This window comes from Balaenoptera ricei, chromosome 1 (assembly GCF_028023285.1).
Source record: "Balaenoptera ricei isolate mBalRic1 chromosome 1, mBalRic1.hap2, whole genome shotgun sequence".
In the NCBI taxonomy this organism is placed as follows: domain Eukaryota; kingdom Metazoa; phylum Chordata; class Mammalia; order Artiodactyla; family Balaenopteridae; genus Balaenoptera; species Balaenoptera ricei.
The window spans coordinates 11872671-11897641 of NC_082639.1; the positions used below are offsets into that span (position 1 = coordinate 11872671).

Here is a 24971-nt window from a genome sequence, read left to right on the forward strand (position 1 = left end):
CCACGGCTTGTCCAAGGTCACACAGCAAGCCATAACATGGCCTAGAACAGGCTTCCTCAACCTCGGCACCACTGACGTTCAGGGTAGGATAATTCCTTGTTGTGACGGGCTGCCTGGGGCCTTATAGGATGTTTAACAGCATCTCTAGACTCTCCCCACTACATACCAGTAATACCCCATCGCCAGCCAAAAATGTCTCTGGACATTGCCAAATGTCCCCTTGGTAGGCAATACCAGCTCCATTGAGAACCACTGGCCTAGAATGCTGTTTGCTCAGCACGCCAACCTAATCTTTTCTATGAAAACACAACTCCAAGGACCAACAACAATATTTTTCTTCTTCCCCTAACACATAACATAATCTCTTAAAAGCAGATAGAACCCATATTTCAATATCCACCTTTGGCATTTTTTCAAAGTAGTGCCAGGGTGACAGGTGGGGGAAATGGAAAAAAATATTTGGACACAGGCCATTTTTCCATTGGGCTTTGAGAAAATCCCCATCTTGCATATTCCTAGTGTATCTCTGGCCGATAAGCTCACTCATAAAACCAGGGCCTTAGCCAGGGCCACACATATTGGGCTCCTACAGACACACCATGATCAGGGCCCTACTGCTGTCTACGTTGGTGGCTGGAGGTAAGTCCTGTCATCCAGAGGCACTTTTTCAGCCTCCTGGTGGGACTGGGGAAGGGACCTCCCTGTACCCACTGGACTCAGTCCTGTGGTTATAAGAAAGCTGGAGTGAAGTTCCAAATAAGTGGAGCAAAGGGCAGGATTCTACAACCTGTGGGGATCCTTCCAGAACAGGGATTCTCTATTTGGGATTTGGGAATTCAGCAAGTGTAGGTTACATCATTTGGGTCATTGCTTCCTGGGCTCACAACCCTTTCTCTTTTTACAGCTCTCAGCTGTGGGCTCCCCACTTACCTGCCCAACCTGCCCAGGGTGGTTGGAGGTGAAGATGTGAGAGCCAACAGCTGTCCCTGGCAGGGGAGTCCCCCCACCCCTCCACTTCTGCCCCCCTGCCCTTACCTACCTCACATCACCCCTTTGCCCTCCACCACGGGGTCTACTGCACTGGCAAAGATGAGGATTGGTGGGGACTCAGAGGGCAGGATGGGAAAATTCGCCAATAAAAAGTACATTTCTGTGCCCTTGGTCAACCTTGGGGGTGGAGGGAGAGGTGCCTTCTCCAGCCTCGATAAAGACCTGCCCTACCCCACAACCCATACACACAAATTCATAAATACAGTCTTGCTCTGTTAACCAATCAGATGCTTGCTTACACATGTACTGTTATCCTATGAACCATTCATCACCCCCTATGCAAACATTCCTTGCTTTAAGGAACCAACCAGTGCAAATTAATTCTTTTTTATTTTTTTATTTTTTTTATTTTTGGCTGCGTTGGGTCTCATTGCTGTGCACGGGCTTTCTCTAGTGGCGAGCAGGGACTACTCTTCATTGCGGTGCACAGGCTTCTCCTTGCAGTGGCGGAGCACGGGCTCTAGGCTCGTGGGCTCAGTAGTTGCAGCTCACGGGCTCAGTAGTTGTGGCTCGCAGGCTCTAGAGTGCAGGCTCAGTAGTTGTGGTGCACAGGCTTGGTTGCTCCACAGCAGGTGGGATCTTTCCGGACCAGGGCTTGAACCCGTGTCCCCTGCACTGGCAGGCAGATTCTTAACCAGTGCGCCACCAGGGAAGTCCTGCAAATTAATTCTTAACTACAGGCAAGTAGATGTTACCAATGAAAGTAAATGCTTCCTTACCTTAAAATAATCCTAGTGATATGGAGACTAAAAATTCTGGTTGGGGCACGGGCACAAATGACCAGGACCTGTTAGTGGTAGGACTCCCGAAGAAAATACGTGAGGCTTACATTGACATAAATAAATATTGTAAAATCTCTCTAATCTGACATGATTGGGACTGAGTAATTGAAAGGTTGGTTATAGCAAAATTATTAGAAACCACACATACATTTTTTAAACATTTTATTTTAATTTAAAACTTGTAAATATATATTTGTTCACCAGTCCGTCTTGTGTAAACCACCCCCCACAACACATCATCTATAATTCCATTTCTTTAGAGTAGAGCAATGACTGTGAGACATTCAAGAAGCCATCGGAATGAGCTCTTCCAGATTTTTATGACCTATTTTCTCAGTTTTTCAGTTTTCTCTTCGATGCCTAATTTCACAGCAATTTTTTTAAAGTCAGGGTTATCTGGTCTCTTCCAAGCATTTAACTTAGTTTCCAAATAAATCACAACTCACTTTTTGAACTCATGTTTCATCAGTTACATGTTTAATCAATTTACATAATTACAATACGAGCACAACTGGCATACAGAGGTTTGGGAACAAAAAGGTTGAATTGGGGTGAGTGCGAGCAGTGAGTGTTCAGGGCGCCCCATACAGTCATCAGTATGTTTCACGGAGGGAATGGCAACATCCGTTCATCTTCCCCTCAATTAAGAGAGCTTCAATCATAGATGGTGACTGATAGTTCGCAATTTATACACTTGGCTCTGTGTATTTTGCCAATTCTTTTGGCACTTCTCTCACACTCCCATAATATATTTTTTCTGGGAAGTTGGAAGAGGGATCCTATACCTCGCCCTTAAGCAGAGGTCAGTCACCCTTGTGCTGAGAACCAATCAGTGCTGCCTACCAAAATATTTCCTCATCCTCTGGACCCATTGACACTGCTGGTGCAAACGCATCCTTGCCTTGGGAACCGATTAATGTTGGTCTTGGAAGTGTCTCTCTACACTTCCTGCTTCTGCTTCCCTGGGAGATTTTTGTATTGGGGTTGGTGGGCAGGTCAAGCAGGGTGGCGACCAGGGTGAGGCAAGCAAGGCACTCACTTTGGGGGCAAAATCTAAGGGGGCACCACAAAACTCAGTAGTAACCAAAATGAATATTTTAATGCAATATTTTTTAAAAATCAAACTTTTTCATAACGAACAAAATAAATTTTAAACAAATATAATTTGCTCTGAGTTGCCTGAGAGGTCTCTTTTGTTCCACACTCACCCCAAGATTATGATCCTAGATCATAACCCACCAGACACTCGAAAATAAAGTGCTAGGTGATTCAAAATTAAAGTAGGATGTGTAAAGTTTCCAGACAGATTGTGGAGCCAGACGATCCCTGCTCTACCACATAGTAGCTGTATGAGTGGAGCAACTCAATTTACCTTTCTCGGTGGGTAATATTAAAAATGTATAACAGCCCTTATGGCGTGGAGCACATTGTACAAATTTCTATCGGTTGCCTTAGTTTACTCATCTGTAAAATGGGAATAATAATAGTGCCTCATGGGATTGCTGTGATTATGATGTGAGCTGATTCACACTCTGAGCTCAGAACAGTGTCTAGTATATAGTAAGTGTTCAAATTATTAAACATTTAAAGTGTTAGCTATTGTAATTGTTAATCATCCCAAGAGCCCCGGACAGGCATTATGGCATTATGATCCCCATTTTCTAGACAAGGTAACTGGGGCTCAGAAAAGTTACATAATTGCCCAAAGTCACCCCGTTAGCCTGGGGGAAAGTGGAGATTCAAATTTGGTTCAACCTTTGCTCTTTTGCCCACACTTAGCTACCCACAAATTATATGTTTCCATATTATTTCAAATTTTCACATCTGTAGGATGGTTTCAGCCTATTTTCAGATTTTTGGGGTGGGGACATCCTTTTAGGTGTCTTTTTAAATTTTATCTAATTTTAAGCATTGTTTAAAAAGCCAGTTCATCTAAGGCCCCTTAATGTCAAGCAAACAAGAAAATGCCGCGCAGATAATCAAAAATGAGGATGTTTGGAGAAAAGCAGGCATCATTCCTGCTTTTCCTCCACGGGAACCCTGGTCAGAGTACACAGTGCTCTGCTGTCACCTCCCTCCTCTCTGCTTGGCCTTGGCAAGGACTTGAAAGGAAGGGGAAGGAGATGGGACAGCTTTGGCAGAGAACAAAGCAGTGCCAAATGCAACCGCCTTAAAGTTCCAACCCACACCTATTAAACTATCAAATCTAAATAGAAACACGTTTTTGTTCAAAAAAAAATGAGGGACTATCCTGGTGGCGCAGTGGCTAAGAATCCACCTGCCAATGCAGGGGACACGGGTTCGATCCCTGGTCCGGGAAGATCCCATATGTCGCAGAGCAACTAAGCCTACGCACCACAACTACTGAGCCCACATGCTGCAACTACTGAAGCCTGCGCGCCTAGAGCCCATGGTCCGCAACAAGAGAAGCCACTGCAATGAGAAGCCCATGCACCGCAATGAAGAGTAGCCCCCACTTGCCGAAACTAGAGAAAGCCCGGGCGCAGCAACTAAGACCCAATGCAGCTAAAAATAAATTAAATAAAATACATTTTTAAAAAATACAAAAATATTTTTTAAAAGTTGAGCTGTAGGGTAAGGTACACTTATGTGTTTTCATATTCCTATGAGTGGGTTTAGTCTTAGGGAAAAACTAGAGCAACAGGTGACAAGTTCTGCAGGAAAGACCAGACCCTTGCCTGGTGAGTCTACTTTCATTCATTCACTCACTCATCCATTCATTCATTCATTCATTCATTCATTTGCTGATTCACTCACTTGTTCAATTTATTAAAGACCCACCATGAGACATGTACTGTTCTAGGCACCTGGAATACAGCAGTGGGAAAAAAATTCACAGAGCTTATATTAAAGTGGGAGAGTGCGACAATAAACAATTGAATGGGTAAATTCATAACGTCAGGTGATGATAGATACTATGATGATGAATAAAGCAGGACCAGAGGAAAAGAGACGTGTGTGTTCATATGTGTGCATACGTGTGTAAGGATGTACGTGTGCACATGAGTGTGCATACTCTGTTTTAGATAAGGTCACAGAAGGCCTCACAGAGAAGAAAACCTTGAGCACAGACCTGTAGGAAGTGAAGGAGAAAGCTATGCTAATACATAAGAGAAGAATAGTCCAGGCAGAAGAAACAGCAAGTGCAAAGGCCCTGAGGCAGAAGTGGGCTTGGTGTATTTCCAGAACCTCGTGGAGGTCAGTGTGGCTGGAGCAGAAGGGAGTGGGAGCCTATAAGGTCAGGGAGGTCATGTAGAGCCTTGTTCAGTTTGGGGTTTTACACTGTGTAATAGGGGGAGCCGCTGGCTGTTCGAGCAGAGAAGAGATATAATCATGCTTACATTTTAAAAGGATCATTCTGGCTGCTGTGTTGAGAAATGGGGTGAGGGAGGGGCCAGGGTGAGAGTAGGGAGAATACATAGGAAGCTACAATAATAATCCAGGTGAGAGTTAAAGATGGTTAGGACCAGCAGTTGAGGTGGTAAGAGGAATGCGTTCTGTCCACATATTCTGGAAGTAGAGCTGGCGGGATTTGCTGGTAGATTAGAATGAGGCATCTGAGAGAAAGAGAAGCATCAAATTCACTGCCAAGTGTTTTGGCCTGAGCAGCAGGTACAGTGGGGTTGCCATTTACCAAGATGGGAAAGCACAGACTTGGGGGGGTGGAAATCAAACTTTTGGTTTACACATATTAAATTGGAGGAATATATCCTAAAGAAATAGCTCCCAAGAAGGGAAAAATCCCAACAAGTCATGTTGCCAAAAGATGTTCAAAACAATTACTTTTTATTTATTTTATTTTTGGCTGCGTTTGGTCTTCTTTGCTGCACGCGGGCTCTCTCTAGTTGCGGCGAGCGGGGGGCTACTCTCCCTTGCGGTGCGCGGGCTTCTCATTGTCGTGGCTTCTCTTGTTGCGGAGCATGGGCTCTAGGCGCGCGGGCTTCAGTAGTTGTGGCACGTGGGCTCAGTAGTTGTGGCGCACGGGCTTAGTTGCTCCGCGGCATGTGGGATCTTCCCGGACCAGGGCTCGAACCCGTGTCCCCTGCATTGGCAGGCGGTTTCTTAACCACTGTGCCACCAGGGAAGCCCAACAATTACTTTTTAATAGTGTCTTTATTTAAATTTTTGACATTTTGTTCATCAGAGATTTTTTGTGCTAATTTTCTACAGATTATTAAAATGTTATTTATCCTGATTACTGAGCTTCTTGGTGCCCCCTTAGATTTTGCACCTGAGGTGAGTGCCTTGCTCACCTTACCCTGGCCCTGCTCTCAGGGCTGGGAAGCTGCAGAGCAGAGGAGCCTGGTCCTTTCAGTGACCAGAGCACCTGCACTTCTTCCCAGGTCTCCCTGCAGTACAGCTCCAATGGCCAGTGGCGCCACACCTGCGGAAGGTCTCTGATAGACCAAAACTGGGTCCTGACAGCTGCCCACTACATCAGGTAAATGCTCTTCCCCAGTCTCCCAGCCCACTCATCCCACTGGGCAGTGCTCACCTCTCAGAGTTGGAGCCCAGATGGCCTGAACCACCCTGTATAAAGGAGCCTTGCACATAACCACTTCCTCAGCCGAGAAACAAGTTCTCATCAATCTATAGTTCAGTCTGTTGGTCAGTTGATGGGCCCATACATGACATGGATTAAGTATCCCTTGCGGGGCGCTGAGGGGGACTATGGAAAGGGAGGAGGCCCATTTCCTGTCCTCTTGGGGGAACTAGGTGTGGCCTCCAGATCCGGAACTGGGTTCCCTTGAGCAACTTGAACAACTACTCCAAGCCTCAATACCATCACCTGCTAACAATCAGGTAACGGAATTTAGTGTGGATTAAATGTGATGATGCATTAAAGGGGCTGGCTCTTAGTAAGTGCTCAATAAAAGTGAACTAGCACCATTATAAAGGCCCACAAGGGACAGGAAAGGCTCTGTGACATTCGTTGTTCACCTGTCCTCTTCCCTCCCTACAGCCTCTGCTTATCTCACACTGGCTGGTGCTCACTGGAGTTTCCGCTGGGCCAATGTGATGCTCTCATAGCCAGGAGAGGTCCCTTCTCCTCACCTGATTTACAAGTTCTATGAGGCAGGCGGGGAGAAATAATAGAGGCCTGGGCATCAGGAGTCCTGGTCCTAACTCTGAATTGTCACTAACGAGCTGCAAGACTCTGGACCATTTACTCCTCCCTGAGTCTCAGGTTCCCCATCTAAAAACGGGAGGTGAGGAGTTAAACTAAAAGATGCCCTTGAGGGTAAATGACTGCTGTTATCTCTGTATCCATCTCACTTCCCCCATAGTAACACAGAGTTTATATTATTATAACTTTTATTTTATATCATAGTTTATAGTTGGTATAATATAGTTGTAATTACTGTTTGGTTATAGTTATTATAACTAACCAATTGCCCAAAGGGAAGAAAAATTCCCAGCGCCAACTAAGAGCTCTTGGAGCAGGCACTGACTTGGGCCCATCCCAGCACTGCCCAGAGCCAGGCCTCCAGACAGTGCATTGATTGGGGTGTCCCTGCCCATAGGGGCCCAGAGAGAGCAAAGGACAGCCCAGAGCTTACCTTCCCCGCTCGGCCCCCTCTCTCCCAGTTCCTCCAGGACCTACCGCGTGGTGCTGTGCCGGCACTGCCTCGCCACCCATGAGCCCGGCTCGCTGGTCGTCAAGGTCTCCAAGCTTGTGGTGCAAGAGGAATGGAACTCCAACCAGCTCTCCAAAGGGTGTGTTCTGTCTGGGTGCGCTGGGGGGTGGGTTGGCAGGGGTGCAGAGCGGGGGTGGGGCGTCTCCCAGAAGGCAGTGGGTGCAACCCTGCCCCATCCTTTGCTCCTTCTGTAGGGACGGTGGAGGAGCTCTCGGCCCCAAAGATGCCTGGGCTGGGGTGTGACTAGGGGAGGGAGAGGCAAAGACTGCCAGAGCGACCTGGCTCTCCTGCCAGTTAAGGCTGCAGCTCCCCCGTCCACCGCAGGCACTCACTGACCCTGTATTTATTCTGTGCCAAGTCCTGGGGACATAGGGATAGGTCTGCAGGCCCCACTATGAGTGGAGTCTGTGAGTGGAGTAGGACACAGTCCCTCCGCTGTCCCCTACTCTGTGCCCCATCCCAACACGCCTTTGACAATTTTCAAGGATTCCCTGACACTCTGCTGGGACAGCCTGGGGTAACACACACAGGAAGCTGGCAAGGGGTGCAGAGCTCTGCAAAGCCCCCCAGTGATTGTTCCCCCACCTGCAGGGAGATGGCAACTTCGCTTCCCCCACCTCCTCGTAGACAAGCACATACCATCCTATGTTCACCCGCCATGTCCCACACGCCGTGCTGGGTGCTGGACGCACAGAGATGCGCAGGTCACCACGCCAGCTCTCAAGGAGCCCATGGCCAGAAGTGTGGCTGGGAGGCAGTGCGGGGTGGTGGTTAGGGGTCGAGCTTCTGGAGCCTAGAGGCTTAGATACGAATACTGACCGCGTGGCCCAGCATGAGTTCCTTAGCCTTTCTGTGCCTCAGTTTCCTCTTTGGTAAAATAAGGACAGTAATAGTGTCTACCTCTAGGGTTGTTGTGAGGATTAAATGAGATAATGTATGTAAAGCACTTAGAAAAAGTCCTGGCACATGATAGAAACCATATGTGTGGGCTATTAGCAGTAGTAGTACAATAATGGTGCAATAAAGAGGTGTAAGCGCTGGGATCTATGTCTGAGCCATCAAAGTAGAGGGGAGTGGTCCCAGGAAATGGAAAAAAGGAGGGGGAGGAAGAAGAGGACGGGAAGGTTCTCTGCCCGTCAGAAAACTGGCAGAATCAACCCCTCCCTCCCGCCCGGTCCACTCTCAAGGTGCATTAGAGATTAATTCACGTCTAATTCCCCTTCTAGCCAGAAATTTGCAAGGGCTGGGCGATGCCTGATTCACCCCTGAATCTCCACCCCCTATCCCAGGGAGCGGGCACATGTAGGGGCAGGGAATATTTGCTGGAACATCAGACTTCTTTCATCATCACTAATCCTGAGATCCAGGTGGTGTTAAACAAAATTCAGAGCCATGGGTTCACTCACGCCTTCATTCCACAGGTATCTGTTGAGCACCTACTATATGCCAGGCCCTGTTCTAGGCACCAGGAAACAACAGTGAGTGAAACACACAAGGCCCCCAGTCCTGAGGGGTTTAGGGGACCGCCTAAACCCTAGCATCTCATTGCAGCTCAGGGGACTCCCCCTTTCTGATCACACAAGCAAGCATAGGCACTCCAGTGACCAGCAGAGACTGTGCCCAGCCAGCCAGGTCTTCCACTAGGACGGGCAGGAGTGGTGGGGGTGGCCAACCCTCCAGAACCTCACAGTCCGGGCTGCCTTCCCAGTGAGCTCTCTTCCACCCCCAGGAGTTAGTTTGCACAATCAATCACACCAACGAACACTTAGTGCTTTCCTTGTGCCAGGCACTGTGCTAGGTGTTTCCTGAGTGTTATCATATTTATTCCTCACAACAGCCCCAGGCGGGAGGTACTGTTATTATCCCCAACTCACAGGTGAGGAAACCATGACCTAGGAAGTGAAGGAACTTGCCTGAAGTTACAGATCCAGAAAGTAGCATTAAATCAGGTGTGATGTGCCCAGCAGAGGCCTGATCTGAGCACATCTTCAACACACTCTCATCATCATTGTCACCATGATTGTCGTCATTGGCCCCACTTTCTGGGGACAGAAAGTTATCTTCCCTTTTCCTCCTTCCCCATCATCATCCCGAAGCCCAGAGGTATCCATCATCCTCTCCCAATCCCCAAGAGCAGATCTGCAGTTCCAGAAGGGCCTTTAGAAAGAAGAACCCCAGCCATCTCTTCAAATCTGCATAATTTATCCACATGCAAGGCCTCTTCTGCAGCCCAAGATGCCACTCTTGAATGGCTGTCCAGAAAGTTCACTCTGCCAAATCTTCCAGAAGACTCCGCATCACAGCCCTGGGGAGAGGAGGAGGACACCCTGTGGCCAAACACCCTGTGATCCTTCATCCAGGCAGCCTGCTGTGGTCCAGCACCGATGATGGTGCACAAAGGACGCGGGGTGTCCGTGAGTCATGAGTCAGTCTCTGCCCCCAAAGGGACTTGTCAACTAGATGAAATACACACAGACAAGACGCTGGAAAGCCGTAAAATGACACAGAATGGGTCCAGGGAAGCCTTAAGAGATGGGGAGGAGATGGGTGGGCAGAGAGTGGAGAAGGGCCTTTTCACATACACATGGACTCTCTATGTGGCCTGGGCTTCTTCACGGCACGGAGGTTAGAATCCAAGAACAGGAATCCTGAAGGACCAGACAGAAGCTGCATTTCCTCATGCCCTAGTCTCAGAAGTCACATGGTGTCACTTCCTCTATATCACAGGCTCCCACCCCTCAACCAGAGGGAAGAAACCCAGACCCCTCCTCTCAAAGGACAGAGTGTCAACATCACATTGCAACAAGCACCAATGGGATGGCAGATCTCATTGTAGCCATCGTGGAAAATGTAATCTGCCAATCACTAAAGGTTTCCTAGACAAGGACATGAGACTGATGGATAAATCTGGCAGCAGAACTCAAGGTGGAAGGGAGAGTAAAGAATAAAGGCAAAAAGGCCTTTCAGCCTGAACATCTACCGTTTCCTGAACCAAACATAGGAAGCACACGGCTGGGACAGACATTACCAAGCAGCCATGGGTTTATTTCCTTGCTGACCCTGGACAGAGCCTCAGAATCCTTGTCGACACACGCGCCAGGCAGCCACAACTAATCCATCACAGCGGACATTGCAAGACAAACCTATTTGCCCTCCCTGTTCTCTACAGTCCCCTCAAAGGCCTTAGGGGAATTTAGGGCTCCAAGCTCCACCAGGGACAAAATGCAATCCTGGGGTTTAACCACAGCTGCTCCCCAATCCCTCGTAGCCCCAACAGAAGGACGATTCACCATCAGGCTGGCCGAGGAGGGGGTTCAATGGTCCCCGCTGGGGCTAGAATCAGAAATATAATTGGGGCAGGACCAGTCAACCCTCTCTTTTTTTTTTTTTTTTTTTAATTTTATTTATTTATTTATTTTTGGCTGTGTTGGGTCTTCGTTTCTGTGCGAGGGCTTTCTCCAGTTGTGGCAAGCGGGGGCCACTCTTCATCGCGGTGCGCGGGCCTCTCACTATCGCGGCCTCTCTTGTTGCGGAGCACAGGCTCCAGATGCGCAGGCTCAGTAATTGTGGCTCATGGGCCCAGCTGCTCTGCGGCATGTGGGATCTTCCCAGATCAGGGCTTGAACACGTGTCCCCTGCATTGGCAGGCAGATTCTCAACCACTGCGCCACCAGGGAAGCCCCCAACCCTCTCTTTATGCTCTGCCTCTTTACCAACCCAGGAACGACATTGCCCTGCTCAGACTGGTCAACCCCATCGCCCTGACTGACAAGATCCAGCTAGGCTGCCTACCGCCTGCTGGCGCCATTCTACCCAACAACTGCATCTGCTATGTCACGGGCTGGGGAAGGCTGCAGAGTAAGTGGGTGCCGGGAACCCCAAGGATCCCAAGGGAGGGAAGGGAGGCGATGTCACCCCTGTCCAGTCAGGGGCTCTCTCCCCACTCATCATCCAGGGAGTCTGGAAAAAATGGCTGCTGCCTTGGAGAAACAGGATAGCGTAGATGGATAAGAATTCAGACTGCCTGGGTTCAAATCCAGCTCCTCCATTTACTTGCTATGTGACCTTTGGCACGTTACTTAATTAGCTTTTCCACACTGAAGTTTCCTCATCTGTAAAATGGGGATAATAACAGCACCTGTATCACAGAGTTGTCAATAATCCATGGGAAGCACTTAGCCCAGCGCCTGGCACATAGTAGGTGTTGTGTGTTAATTGTTGTCACTGTCGCTATGACAGAATGAGGGTTATATTGACTACATGACTTCTGGCACAGAAGTCCCTTTTTTTTTTCTCCCCCTTTTTTGGCCATGCCACGTGGCATGTGGGATGTGGGATCTTACTTCCCCAGCCAGGGATCAAACCCATGCTCCCTGCAGTGGAAGTGCAGAGTCCTAACCACTGGACCACCAGGGAAGTCCCCAGAAGTCCCTTTTTATGGCCCAAAGCCAGAGTCCAAAATAGCATTCACTCTGTGACCTCAGGATTCCAGAGCTCCACAAAGGTCCCTGGGGCCCTCATCAGACTCTCTGCTCCCCATCTCAAAACTCATCTGTCCCACGTGCCACCTGACCTTGCTGCTCAGACTCTGGCTACATGTGGGTCTCCTTTTGACATAAGCCCTAAGGGTCAGAAATCCAATGACAGTAGGCCACCAAGAAGGAACAGAGGACCTGCCCTCCCCTTGTAAAATCACCAGAGGTTTGGAAAACTCTAGGAAGGCTCATGCAGATAAGTGGTTATTTTTTTTTCATAATGACATATATCTGTAAGTGACACGTTTTTTACAGAGGTACATCAACACACATACACTCCAATTAGTATCACCCTCTTGCCTGGCTTATCTGCAAAAACATGGATACATGGAAACTCAGCAGAAGTAAGAAGTGGGAAATGTATCTCATGCTTATTGAGATACAAGCACAACCACTGGTTCATTTATCAGAAAACACCCAGGCAGAAAGTATTTCACTGGAGGCAGCAAGAGCCAGGGAAGGGTCCAAATGCTTGGCTTTATTCCCAGCTCTGTTGGTCACTAGCTGTTTAAACTTAGCTTCAGTTTTCTCATCTGTAAAATGGAAATACAGTTGGCAAAGATTAAAAGAGATGACAAAAGAGATGTGAAAATGCTTATACACTTGCAAAATATAATACAGTTTAGACTAGAGTTAATTAGAATGGTCTTGGGAAAGCTGCTTAACTTCTCTTGGCTTCAATGTCCCATCTGTCCCAATGTCCAAAATAGGTATAAATACTTACTGTGAGGATTAGCTTAGTATCTTGAACGGCCTAATAAAATGCAAGTGAAGAATATTATTAGTCTTTGACATGAGTAGCAGTGATGATAGTAATGAAAGTGATGGTGGCAGTGTCATTGGGAGCCATTAGGAAAGCTCTACTTTCAACGCATTCAAGTATTTTTCCCAAGCTGGGTCTCCAAATGCCAGCAGGCTCACTGCCATATTTAAGGTAAGTGGTAGAAACCATGGAACCAGCACAGCAAAATGGAGAGTTTGTTATAAGGATTTAAGAGACTCAGCCAAGGCCCGAGACAGCCAGGCTTCAGGAACAGGAGAGAATCAGGGGCTGAAAGACTATGAGGAACTCAGGAAACCCTCTCTCAGAATTTCTTTTCTTCGTGGATCTACTTCATCCTTCTCTCCCTAGAAGAAAACGGCAGCCACTACCAACAGCTCCCAGGTTTATATCCTCTCTGGCTGGGATTTCTTAGTCCCACCCCCAAATTCCCAGGAGAAGGAGCTTATTGGCTTAGCTGGGGTCAGGTGTTCACCCCTGAACCAATCAGCAGTGGCCAGAACACTACCCAATCAACTGTGAGGATACGGTATGGGCAAACATGGCTGCTCCCATGGCAACCCTATGGATGGAGGGAAGTAAGAGGGACCAGAAAGAAAGGGGCTGGACATCCACTACTTGCTTTTTCTCAGGAGTCCCTTGGTCCCTGTAACACCTTCTCTCTTGTCTCATGCAGCCAGCGGAGCTCTTCCTGACGTCCTGCAGCAGGGCGAGCTGCTGGCTGTGGACTCTGCCACGTGCTCCCAACCTGGTTGGTGGGGCAGCACTGTGAAGACCAGTATGATCTGTGCTGGGGGTGATGGTGTGATCTCCAGCTGCAATGTGAGTGCAGGAAGTCAGGTGACCCCACATACACACCGACAAAATGAGGCTGAGGATGGGGAGAGTCTCTCAGGGTCCTAGACTCCATCCTCCCACCTGCGGGCAAAAGCACTGGGAAACAGCTTCATACATTTGAACCCTGACCTTTGTCCTTGCAGTCTCCAGAAAAGATGTTTTGAGATTCTCCTTGTAGTAGTGTCCACCCTCTCACTGCTGGGAAGTCCTTCCTTGGGTCTCATTGAGGTCTCTCATTACTGTCATCTCTCTTATTCTTTCCTCTGTGTAGTAAGGGAGCCAAGGGGACATATTTGCTGGGTTAGGACCTTTCTAAGGAGATTTCAAGTTTATCTAATCCCATTCATGACCCAACTTATCCCTTCATGGTAGCTGCCACAGAGCCTTTCTGATACAGTGTCTTAACCAAAAAGACTTGCTATGTGGTGGACTTTGAAGCAGAGTGGGGACAGAGTGGGAAGGAGCTTCACATGTCCTTCAGATCACACTGGGCCCCTACACTCTCTGCCCGGGCAGACGGGCCCCCAGGAAACTCCGTCAACGGGAGGAAATGGCCGGTGGTGATTGAGCGTGTGGCATTCTAACTCTGGGACACGTCTCAGCTCCTTCACTTACTGCTTGCACAGCCTCAGTCTGAGGGCTTCTGTTTTCCTTTTTGATGAAATGGGGATACTGCAACACTTACCTCACAGGTTTTGGTAAAGATTAAATGAGATAAGGCCTATAAAGTGCTTAGCACCATTCCAGGCACACAGAAAGAATAAATGCTAGTTCCAGTTGGTATTATGGTGCCATCTTGAGCTGTGACCGCAAGGCCTGGCCTCCGAGAACATGGCAACCCACCGTGGAACAATATAAATGCACTGCCAACATGTAAAACACGGGGCTCTGAAGGGTAGCCCCTTCCCCTCCCATCGCCCCACCCAAGCTCAAAGGCCCCTCCTGACAGAACTCTGGCCTTCCCCGGGGGGACTCCGGCGGACCACTGAACTGCCAGGCGGCTAATGGCCAGTGGCAAGTGCACGGCGTGGTCAGCTTCGGGTCCTCCCTCAGTTGCAACTACTACCACAAGCCCTCCGTCTTCACACAGTTCTCCAACTACATTGGCTGGATCAATTCAGTAAGAACCAGACCAGCCCTGTGCCCCCCAGGCCCTGCCCTGGCCCTGGCCACATGAGGGCCATGCCCACCTGAGTTCTGAGGACCCCCTCCCTCCTCTTGAGAGCTAGGAGGCTGCAGACCTGGGCAACCCCTGCAGGATCCCCCATAGGCCCCAAAATTTCTGTGTGAGTTGAGTGAAAAGGCACATAGAAGGTGGTCTTGTCCAAAGAGGTTGAAAATAAAGGTTACTCCTCCAGCATTAATAGCAGGTTCCCTAGGATTCATGGGGTATTTTGTTTTTGCTTATCTACGTGTAGGCCCAGACCCCACTGTCCAATGCTATATTTATCTGCAAAGCCCAAAACCCGGTCGTTTGAGATCCCCACAGCCTTAATTATTGGAAATTAGTCATTCTAAAGGGTCCCCCAGCTGTTCTGTAGGGTGACCAATCATCTCAGTTTGCGCTGGACTGGGAAGTTTCCTGGGATGCAGGACTTTCTGTTTCAGACCAAGGCAGTCCAGGTTAAATGGGGCTGAGCTGATCCCATTATGACTGTGAATGTGTCCCCAGAGAGCTTTAGCCTTTAGCTCAAAACCAGTGCCTCACAAACTTCCACACCAGCTCAATTCCTATTTTTTAAAAACAATGAATAAACATTCATCTATAATGAAAACCAGAAAAAAATTTTATTAAAAAAAAAAACCCCAAAACTGGCACCAATCTTGGGAGAAGCCATGGATACAATCAGAGGTAGGTGGCAGCAGCCAGAACAGGGAGAGTTGTCACAGGAAGGGCAGGCCTTCGGCGGGGGGGCGGGGGGGGGGGGGGACCTGGGGGAGGGCGGAGGAGGCATCGTGCCTGGTGATGGATGCTGGAGGGGAAGAGGAGGACACCGTGCCGATCGGGGGCACTTTTTTACCCACCTCTCAGCAGTGCCACCACCTCAGTTTGCTCTTCTGTAAAATGGGACTTGAACTAGACCAGGACTCATCCACTTTTTTAGGAGGCAGAACAAGTCGGGGTTGTGGTGTTTGTGACAGAACCCCCAAAGAAGGGAAAGCTGGCATCTGGTTTCATTATTTCAAGCTGAATTTACAGAGAGCCGTTTAATTAAATCAAACTGACACTCCATTATAAAATCAAATGTGATGTCACAGCCGTGAGCTTGCAGTCCCAGGAGGAAAAGGACACTGTCAAATGGGCACTGTCAAAATAAGCAGTTGGCTGCCTCCGAGTTTTCCCATTAATACCTGAGGGCTCCTTGTTCATTTGTCTGCCTGCTGGCATTTCTCTGCCAACAAGTGGTTACAGGCACCAGAAGTTCCAGAAAAGTTTGTTGGAGAAAAAGGTAAAATCAGGAAGAGAGTGGCCATTAACTTACAAGGTTTTTTCAGTCCATTGGGGGAAAGTTCTGGTCCCCTTTTGGCAGAGGAAAACCTGAGTCCAGCTTTGGGGGTGCCACCAGCATTTCAAAAGAGCCTGGCCTGAGACGGATTAGGTGGGAGGATGCTTAGGGCCTTTTCCCAGCCAAATCCGAGGATCCTTTCCAGCCCCAGCTGCCGCGTGAGTCACCATGCGGCTGGCCCTGGCAGCACGTTGGGGGGCCCGAGCAGGGCCAGGAGCAATTGTCCTGTCTTTTGGTCCCAGCATCAGCTGTTCCCAGCCACAGACACAAGCACAACAGGGCAGGTCTCAGCCGAAAGCCTGGCCAGACGTCAGAGGGGATCAATGGGGAAAGCTAGCCTTGCGAGGCAGCTGGGCAGAGGCCCTAGGTTCCCGGGACAGCAGCCAGGGCAGGCACATGTGCCCGTGACAGGTTCCAGGAGCAGCAGAGCCAAGCTGCCAGCTGTCCTCTGGTAGAGGCCGCCCCGGCAACTGCAGAGGGGCCAGTGGAGCCTTGCAGTGGTCCCAGCCCGGGGGCACACCGTGTGCAGCTTGGAGTTCCAAACCCAGACAAGTGACGAGCCAAGGTCAGGGACTGGGAAGCGATAGGAGACAGGTGGCCAAGGGCACTCATCCTTTCAACAGATGTTCGCTGAATGACAGCAACACGTGAATCTTCAGCATCCACCAGCTTTATTTTTATTTTTATTTTAGAAGGTAATACATACTCTTGGTAAAAATATTAAAAGCATATCAAGTGTATTAAAAGTGTATCAAGTAAAAAAGTAGACATCCCCCTTGTATGACATCTGCAGTTCTATCCCCCCCAGAGATAATCATAGCCAATGGCTTGGTGTGTGGTCTTCTGGATTTATTTCGGTGCATCTATAAAATATCTATATACATACATATAAACATACTGTCCTCTAACCAAAAATAGGATTTTACTCTCCATTACTATTCTGCAGCTTAGTCGTTTCACTTAACACCATATCATATTATACATGTGAGCCCATATATCTATGTCATTCTTTTGAACAGCTAAATAAAATTCCATAGTATGAATATAATGAATGAAGCTTTCATCTGTTTCCTATTTTCCACTCTCACATGCAGTGAACATCTTTGGACGTATATCCTTGCACACTGATGAGAGCATCTATGCTACAGAGATCCAGCAGCGTCACTGGATCACGGAGTCGGCACATTAGGATGTCTAGTAGATGCCAAACCGCCTCTGAAAACGGGTTACAGCCCCACTCTCAGCACGTGACGGTGCCTTGACAACAGGAAGGATTGTTAACAATTTCGGGGCTCTTAAGCCTTTTGAGAAACAAATGAAATCTACAAACATGCCCGTCCATACGTTTGGCGTATAATTTTTTAAGAGTTCCCAGGCCCCCCGCCCTGAAGCCCAAACTGAACTCCAGGCTAAGACTCCTTTTTACAGGAAGCCCCAACAGGTCAGTGTAAAGCTGTGATGACATCTTTTCTCTGGAGCATCATTAGAGCCCCTAGGGAGAGCTGCTTCAACGCGGGCCGCCTGATTCACACGGGCAGCGCGGAGCCGGGAGGGAGAAAGCCGGGAACCTGCAAGCAAGGCTCTGCTCTGCTGGGTTAACCTGATTATTTTCTTGTGTGTGTCCTGCAGGTGATTGAAAATAACTAACCACCAGAAGTCCCCCGGACTGTTTCAGACTTGGAAAGGTCACAGGAGGAAAATAATAATAAAGTGACAACTACATGAATCACATCTTGGTGAGAGTCTTATTAGCAAATCGTCCTCATATCTAGAGGCCTGAAAGCAAGAAACAGGCTGGGGTCGAGGCAGCTTAAAGGCCTTGGCGGCGGGGGGAAGGGTGCGGGTCCTGCAGCCAGGAAGGCACCTGGAGAGACGGGCTGGACTCAAGAAGACCTGGGTCTGGCCAGGTCTCTCCACTCGTTAATTGTGTTCCCTGGACAGGTGACTTAACCTCTCCGAACACACGGTTCCCACCCCAGTCACCTTCCTGTGATGGGGTAGGGAGGAAGGTCAAAAGAAATAAGAGCTGGGGAAATGTTTCCCAAAAATCCAAAGTCCCCTTTATATAAGGAAGAATAAAGAGTTAGAGCAAAATGGGGGGGGGGGGGGGGGGAAATAGGTGAAAGAGAGTCCATACTCACCTAAGGTTTTGTTTTGTTTTGTTTTTAAGAACACTGCAATATAGACAAAAATTGATAATTTTTAAAACTTCATTTAGGATTCACAGATTCTAACTCTTCAGACTCTAGTAGCCCCAAACTGCTGATCTAAAAGAGATGCTGGTCTGTTTGTCACCAAAATTTCCTGTAGCTCCGTGGTTCTCCAGTGGGGGCCCACCAGGGAGATCTGGCAATGTCTGAAGACAGTTTTGGTTGTCACGACTCGGGGAAGGGGTGCTGCTCGCATCTCGTGGGGAGAGGCCAGGGATGCTGTTAAAAATCCCACAGTGCACAGGACAGCCCTACAACTGAGGATTCTCTGGCCCCGAATGTCAGCTGTGCTGAGGTTGAGAAGCCCTGATGTAGAGAAAACACAGGGGTCACAGGCCACAGCCGCTAGCCAGGCACGGGCCACTGGCAAAGAACCCTGTGGCGTCCATGGCGTTCTGCTCCTCTTCCTCCATCACCGGTCATTTGGCTCCAATTGGAAAGCTGCTAGGAGCCCGTCTGCAGCCCGGGGGGGAAAGAGCAGACCTCTACAGGCTACAGAATCCTTCAACGGGTGTCAGCCACAGTTGTCGGAAAGTCCAGGCCTCAGCCGCCACCAGGGCTGGAGCAGGAAGGTTTTTGGGGTGAAAGGTAAGGCAGGGTGAGAGGCCCCAGCCTCGTTACGTTTTAAAGAAAAGTTTTTTCCGGAGGAAATTAAAACAGCCAGGAATCTGTTTGTAAATTCCTTTCACTGAAACAGCATTAGCAACCTGTGAAAACACGACCACAGGGAGGCCTGTGAGTTCTCTTGACTGAAGTAAGAATTCCAAAGAAGGGCTGGGGGAGCGTCCACCAAGTCAGAATTTTATTTTATTTATTTTTAATTTATTTATTTGGCTGCGCAGGTCTTAACTGCGGAATGCGGGATCTAGGTCCCTGACCAGTGATCGAACCCGGGCCCACTGCATTGGGAGCACGGAGTCTTAACCATTGGACCACCAGGGAAGTCCCCACCGAGTCAGAACTTTAAAAACAACTCTAGGGACCTCCCTGGTGGCGCAGTGGTTAAGAATCCACCTGCCAACGCAGGGGACATGAGTTCGATCCCTCATCCGGGAAGATCCCACATGCCGCAGAGCAACTAAGCCCGTGCGCCACAGCTACTGAGCCTGTGCTCTAGCGCCCGTGCACCACAACTACTGAGCCCACGTGCCACAACTACTGAAGCCCACGCACCTAGAGCCCGTGCTCCGTGACAAGAGAAGCCAGCGCAATGAGAAGCCCGCCCACCGCAACGAAGAGTAGCCCCCGCTCGCCGCAACTAGAGAAAGCCCGCACACAGCAACAAAGACCCAATGCAGCCATGAGTTAATTAATTAATTAATTAATTTAAAAAAAAAAAAAAACTCTAGCTGCAGCCTCCTTGAGTGTGTGTGTGTGTGTGTGTGTGTGTGTGCACGCACGCGCTGGGCAGGGGTGGGGGTGGGGGAGGGGTTAGAGAACAAGCATCTCAAGCATAAGTTTAGAAAACTCAAAAACTCCTAAGCTTAGAAAACTCAAAATTCAGAATTTGAAAACTCAGAAATTCACAAAGTTCAAATCAGACTGAAAGGTTTGCATGAAGAAAAGTTGAGAGAAGAGACTGGGCCCAGGAGCCGAGTGCACTGCTTAGCCCTGATGGGCCCCCAGCTGCCTCTGAGACCTGCTCATCCGTGGCCATGGCTCATGGCGCCCCCTGGAGTCGCGCTGCATGGTGGCCCTGCACCTGCTTTTCTTCTCTCCTCTGCTCAGCAAAGCTCAGAGCCAGAGCCTCCCGAGGAGGAGGTCCCAGCCCTTATAGCTCCTTCTCACGGCACAAAATACCTGAGCAGAGCAGGAGGGGCCCATGCGTGCTCCGAGACGCTTGGAGGAAGTAACTGCTCTGAGTGGGGCCCTATCCAGCTGTCCTTCCCTGTTCTCACCGCGGCCTTCCAGAAGGGGAGACACTAAAAGGATTCATGATTCTCGAGGGTCAAGAGTAGAAGGCCATGCAGTGGGGAAAGGGTGCAGGCCCCGCGACCTGCCTTCAGGGCCACACTCAGGCACTGGGCCATCCCACCCTGGCACTGAGGACTGGCTCCATCAGTGGGCGGACTGAGGTGTCAGCCTGGGTGGGACCTCAGAGGCTGGGGAAAGTAGTCTTTTGCATGATGGGCAAATGTCACTGCAGGCAGTAACTTCTCGCATTAGGAGAAGCAAAAGCACCAACTCTCAGGGCAAGCCCGGGTGCAGAAGAAACCTCTGGCTTGGGCTTGGGGCCCTGCTCAGCCCCACCACCTGCCCTGGGGAGGACACACTGGCCCTCCCACCAGCCTCACCCTGAGCAAGAGGGTCTGAAGGTCCTCGCAGTGAGCCCACTGCTCAAAAATGCTGTCCAGGGTCTCGATGTACCAGGAGCCACTCTTGGTATCCCTCCAGGAGACAAAACCTGCCAAAGGAGAAAGGCTGAACTTCATTGGGAAGCTGCCCCTCCCCACGTATGCAGACGGGCCCACCTCCACACTTTGACTGATGTACACAGCCAGCAGCAGCCCACATCTCTGTGCTCTGTCCCATCGTGATCTTATTTCATCCTCACCACTAGCCTGTGACTTTGGTCATGGTTCCCATTTTCCTAACAAGGCAACCAAGGCTCGGAGAAGTCAAGTGACTCTCCCGAGGGATAAGAAAGGAAAGAAACTAACACTTGTCACACCTGCTATGTGCCAGGCACTGTGCTCAGTGGGGTAGCAGCCACCTTGTTAAAATCACCATGACGATCCCTAAGGTACAATGAATATACCCATTTTAAAGATGAGAAGACTGAGGCAGGGCCAGGACGAGGGTGAAGCGAGTGAGGCATACCAACGCAAGAATGCATGCCTCCTTACATTTTGCATTCTAGGCACCGTGACTGCCTCACCCTGAGCTGAGGCTCAGAGAGGTGAAGTAACTTACTCAAGGTCACAAGAGGCAGAACCAAGTCTCACACACAGGTCTTTTCTTCACAACACAGCTGCTTCTAGGGCAGATGGGGGGACCTGCTGGTTGGAAGGACAAGCTCTCACGACCCACTCACCTGGGAAGGTGGAGTAGGACACCAAGATGTCGCTAGGTGTGGGCAAACTAGACACGGCATCCGGCTGGTCGACGGTGACTGGGCCTTCCTGGAACGGGGTAGCATCTGGCTCAGAGTCGCTGTCAGGGCTCCTGTCTTCAGGGGAAGTGGAGGCCACCTCAAACCCCTGGTCTTTCTGCTCTGCAGGAAACAGAAACAGACAACACTTGCCAGTGAAAACACCCAGACCAGAGCTCCCACTTCTTGGTGCCACCAGCCTGAGAGGCCTGATTTCCTCTGGAGCCAGGGGCCTAGTGCTGGACAAACATGAGCAGGAAACCAAAACAGGAGCTTTACTTTTACTATAACAAGAGTTTTCCACATTCATTAAGTAAAGCTGGGGGTGAGGGCAAGAATGCAGAAATTTTTAAAACAGCTATAAAAATAAGTCACAAGGTATACACCCAAAAGAATGGGAACCAGGTGTTCAAGCAAGAACTTGTGCAGCAATGTTCATTACATTATTCACAACAGGCAAAAGCTAGAAACCACCCACGTGTCCAGGGACAGATGAATGGATAAACAAAATGTCGTATAAACATCCAATGGAATATTGTTCAGGCTTAAAAAGGAATGAAGTACTGATACAGAAAACAATGTGGATGGGCCTTGAAAACATGCTAAGTGAAAGAAGCCAGACACCAAAGGCCATAGAGTATGATCCCATTTATATGAAATATCCAGAAGAGGCGAATCCAGAGAGAAGAAAGCAGATTAGTTGCCAGGGGCTGGGAATGGAGTGACTGCTAACGGGTATGGAGTTTCTTTGGGGAAAGATGAAATGTTCTAGGATTAGATGGTGATGATGGTCACACACATTGTGAATGTACTTAATGTCACTGAATTGTACAATTTAAAATAGTTAAAAATGCTAAATTATATGTCATTAAAAAGTCACACTGGGACTTCCCTAGCAGTGCAGTGGTTGGGAATCCGCCTGCCAATGCAGGGGACATGGGTTCAATCCCTGGTCCGGAAAGATCCCACATGCTGTGGAGCAACTGAGCCCATGCGCCACAACTACTGAGCCCACGGGCCACAACTACTGAAGCCCACGTGCCTAGAGCCCGTGCTCCGCAACGAGAAGCCACCACAATGAGAAGCCCGCGCACCGCAACGAAGAGTAGCCCCCGCTCGCCACAACCAGAGAAAGCCCACGCGCAGCAACAAAGACCCAACGCAGCCATAAATTAATTAATTAATTAATTAAAACAGCATATAGATTAAAAAAAAAAAGTCACGTTATACAGCCTTAAAAAGGAAGGAAATTCTGACACATGTTACAACATGGATGAACCCTGAGGACATTATGCTGAGTGAAATAAGCCGGTCACAGAAAGACAAATACTGCATGATTCTGCTTACATGAGGTGCCTCGAGTAACCCAATTCATAGAAACAGAAAAAAGAACACTGGTTACTAGGTGCTGGAGGAATGGAGAATGGGGATTAGTGCTTAATGGATCCAGAGTTTCAGTTTTGCAAAATGAAAAGAGTTTTGGACATGGATGGTGGTGATGGCTGTACAACGTGAACGTACTTAATACCACTCCAGAGCTATACGCTTAAAACTGCTTACCATGGTAACTTTTATGTGTATTTTATCACGAAGTTTTTAAATTAGAAAAAATTACCCCCAGAAAGGTCACAGAACAGTATATAACGTATGACCTGTTTGGCATAGATATGATGGATAAATGGACAGGAGAGAAAGAGAAAAGTCTGGAAGGAAACACCAATTGTTAACAGTGGCTCTTCTGAAGAACAAGAATGGGAGTAGGGATGGGCCCAGGACTTTGACTTTTCACCTTTATACACCTCAGAGGACTTTGATTTTCTTTGTTTTTTAATGAGCATGAACTACTTTTTTTTCTTTAATAAATTTATTTATTTATTTATTTATTGGCTGCTTTGGGTCTTCGTTGCTGCGCACGGGCTTTCTCTAGTTGCAGCGAGCGGGGGCTATTCTTCGTTGTGGTGCACAGGCTTCTCATTGCGGTGGCTTCTCTTGTTGCGGAGCACAGGCTCTAGGCGCGCAGGCTTCAGTAGTTGTGGCACAGGGGCTCAGTAGTTGTGGCTTGCGGGCTGTAGAGCGCAGGCTCAGTAGTTGTGGCACACGGGCTTAGAGGCTCCGCGGCATGTGGGGTCTTCCCAGACCAGGGCTCAAACCCGTGTCCCCTGCACTGGCGGGTGGATTCTTAACCACTGCACCACCAGGGAAGCCCAGCATGAACTACTTTTGATCTCATGAGTTTACCGACCAATTATTATGTACTTTGATCATTTTGTCCTTGTTGATTTTTTTTTAACCATATTTGTGGCTTCTTCCCCAAACACACATTAAATCTCAACATTATGGGCTTCCCTGGTGGTGCAGTGGTTGAGAATCTGCCTGCCAACACAGGGGACATGGGTTCGAGCCCTGGTCTGGGAAGATCCCACATGCCGCAGAGCAACTAGGCCCGTGCGCCACAGTTACTGAGCCTGCGCGTCTGGAGCCTGTGCTCCGCAACAAGAGAGGCCACGATAGTGAGAGGCCTGCGCACTGCGATGAAGAGTGGTCCCCACTTGCCACAACTAGAGAAAGCCCTCGCACAGAAACGAAGACCCAACACAGCCATAAATAAATAAAAAATAAATAAATAAATAAAAATTAAAAAAAAAAACAAAACTCAACATTATGATTCAAAACAAAACAAAGCCTGGCCATGTTGGCAGCAACCAAAGACAACCATGGCTAATGGTTTGCTGCACCTCCTTCCAATCTTTTGTGTTTTGTTTTCACCTGCTTATTTGCAGGTTCAACTAAACATGCTTTATTCCCTTATCAGGGCATCATGAGGATTTTCCTCAGGTTACGATAAAAGCTTCTTTAAAATCATGGTTTATGATACAGACGGCAGAGACACGTACATACGGAGTACCCCTGGGGTACAGAGCACCAACACAGGCACTGAGGAAGACAGAAAATAAGAAGAAGATGGGGGAATTCCCTGTTGGACCAGTGGTTAGGACTCCGCACTTCCACTGGCGAGGGCCCGGGTTCAATCCCTGGTTGGGGAACTAAGATCTTGCAAGCCAAGCAGCGCAGCCAAAAAAAAAAAGAAAAAGAAGATGGGATCCTGTCTGGGGAGCTAAACACCCAAACTGAAAAAACTCTGCCCTCAATTTACATTGAGACTTGGATTTTTAAAAAAAAAAACAAAAAAAAAGGACTTCCCTGGCCGTCCAGTGGTTAAGACTCCGTGCTCCCAATGCAGGGAACACGGGTTCGATCCCTGGCTGGGGAACTAAGATCCTGCATGCTGTGCAGAGCGACCAAATACATAAAATAAAAAAAAAAAAAAGATATAAAATTGATCTCTTTTATTTTTGTGGTAGGTATACAGTTGAGGCAACTGTCCACTACCTTACAGTGTCCCCTATTAAGACAACCGAGGGGAGAAAAATTGCCATTCTTGGCAATTCTGTCTTATGAATACCAAATAAGGTGGATCTTATGAGCGATTCTACCTCACCCTATCGTGCCTCGGCGGC

The 24971-nt window shown here is 48.7% G+C and overlaps 2 protein-coding genes across 3 annotated transcripts in view; one reads left to right on the top strand and one right to left on the bottom strand.

The window, feature by feature from the left end:
• Nucleotides 1–599: 599 nt before the first annotated feature.
• On the top strand, nt 600–17799 carry LOC132359730 (chymotrypsin-like elastase family member 2A). Its single transcript, XM_059914250.1, has 8 exons — nt 600–639; nt 905–990; nt 6194–6294; nt 7443–7571; nt 11214–11354; nt 13489–13630; nt 14595–14765; nt 17782–17799. Exons 1-8 carry the CDS (start codon nt 600–602, stop codon nt 17797–17799), a joined length of 828 nt encoding a protein of 275 aa, XP_059770233.1.
• The window catches only part of CASP9 (caspase 9), a 30561-nt gene continuing 22396 nt past the window's right edge, over nt 16807–24971 (bottom strand). For both annotated transcript variants that reach the window (XM_059914236.1, XM_059914229.1), the window contains 3 exons: nt 21397–21576; nt 20657–20766; nt 16807–19069 (listed from right to left, as the gene is read on the bottom strand). In XM_059914236.1, the coding sequence (XP_059770219.1) occupies nt 18980–19069; nt 20657–20766; nt 21397–21576 (380 nt within the window). In that variant the 3' untranslated portion in view covers nt 16807–18979. The remainder of the gene's footprint in view (nt 19070–20656; nt 20767–21396; nt 21577–24971) is intronic.

Coding starts and splice junctions, on each gene's coding strand:
- LOC132359730 (XM_059914250.1), top strand. CDS start 600: ATGATCAGGGCCCTACTGCTGTCTACGTTGGTGGCTGGAG. Junction 640..904: donor GTCTACGTTGGTGGCTGGAG/GTAAGTCCTGTC, acceptor CTCTTTTTACAG/CTCTCAGCTGTGGGCTCCCC. Junction 11,355..13,488: donor TGGGGAAGGCTGCAGAGTAA/GTGGGTGCCGGG, acceptor TCATGCAGCCAG/CGGAGCTCTTCCTGACGTCC.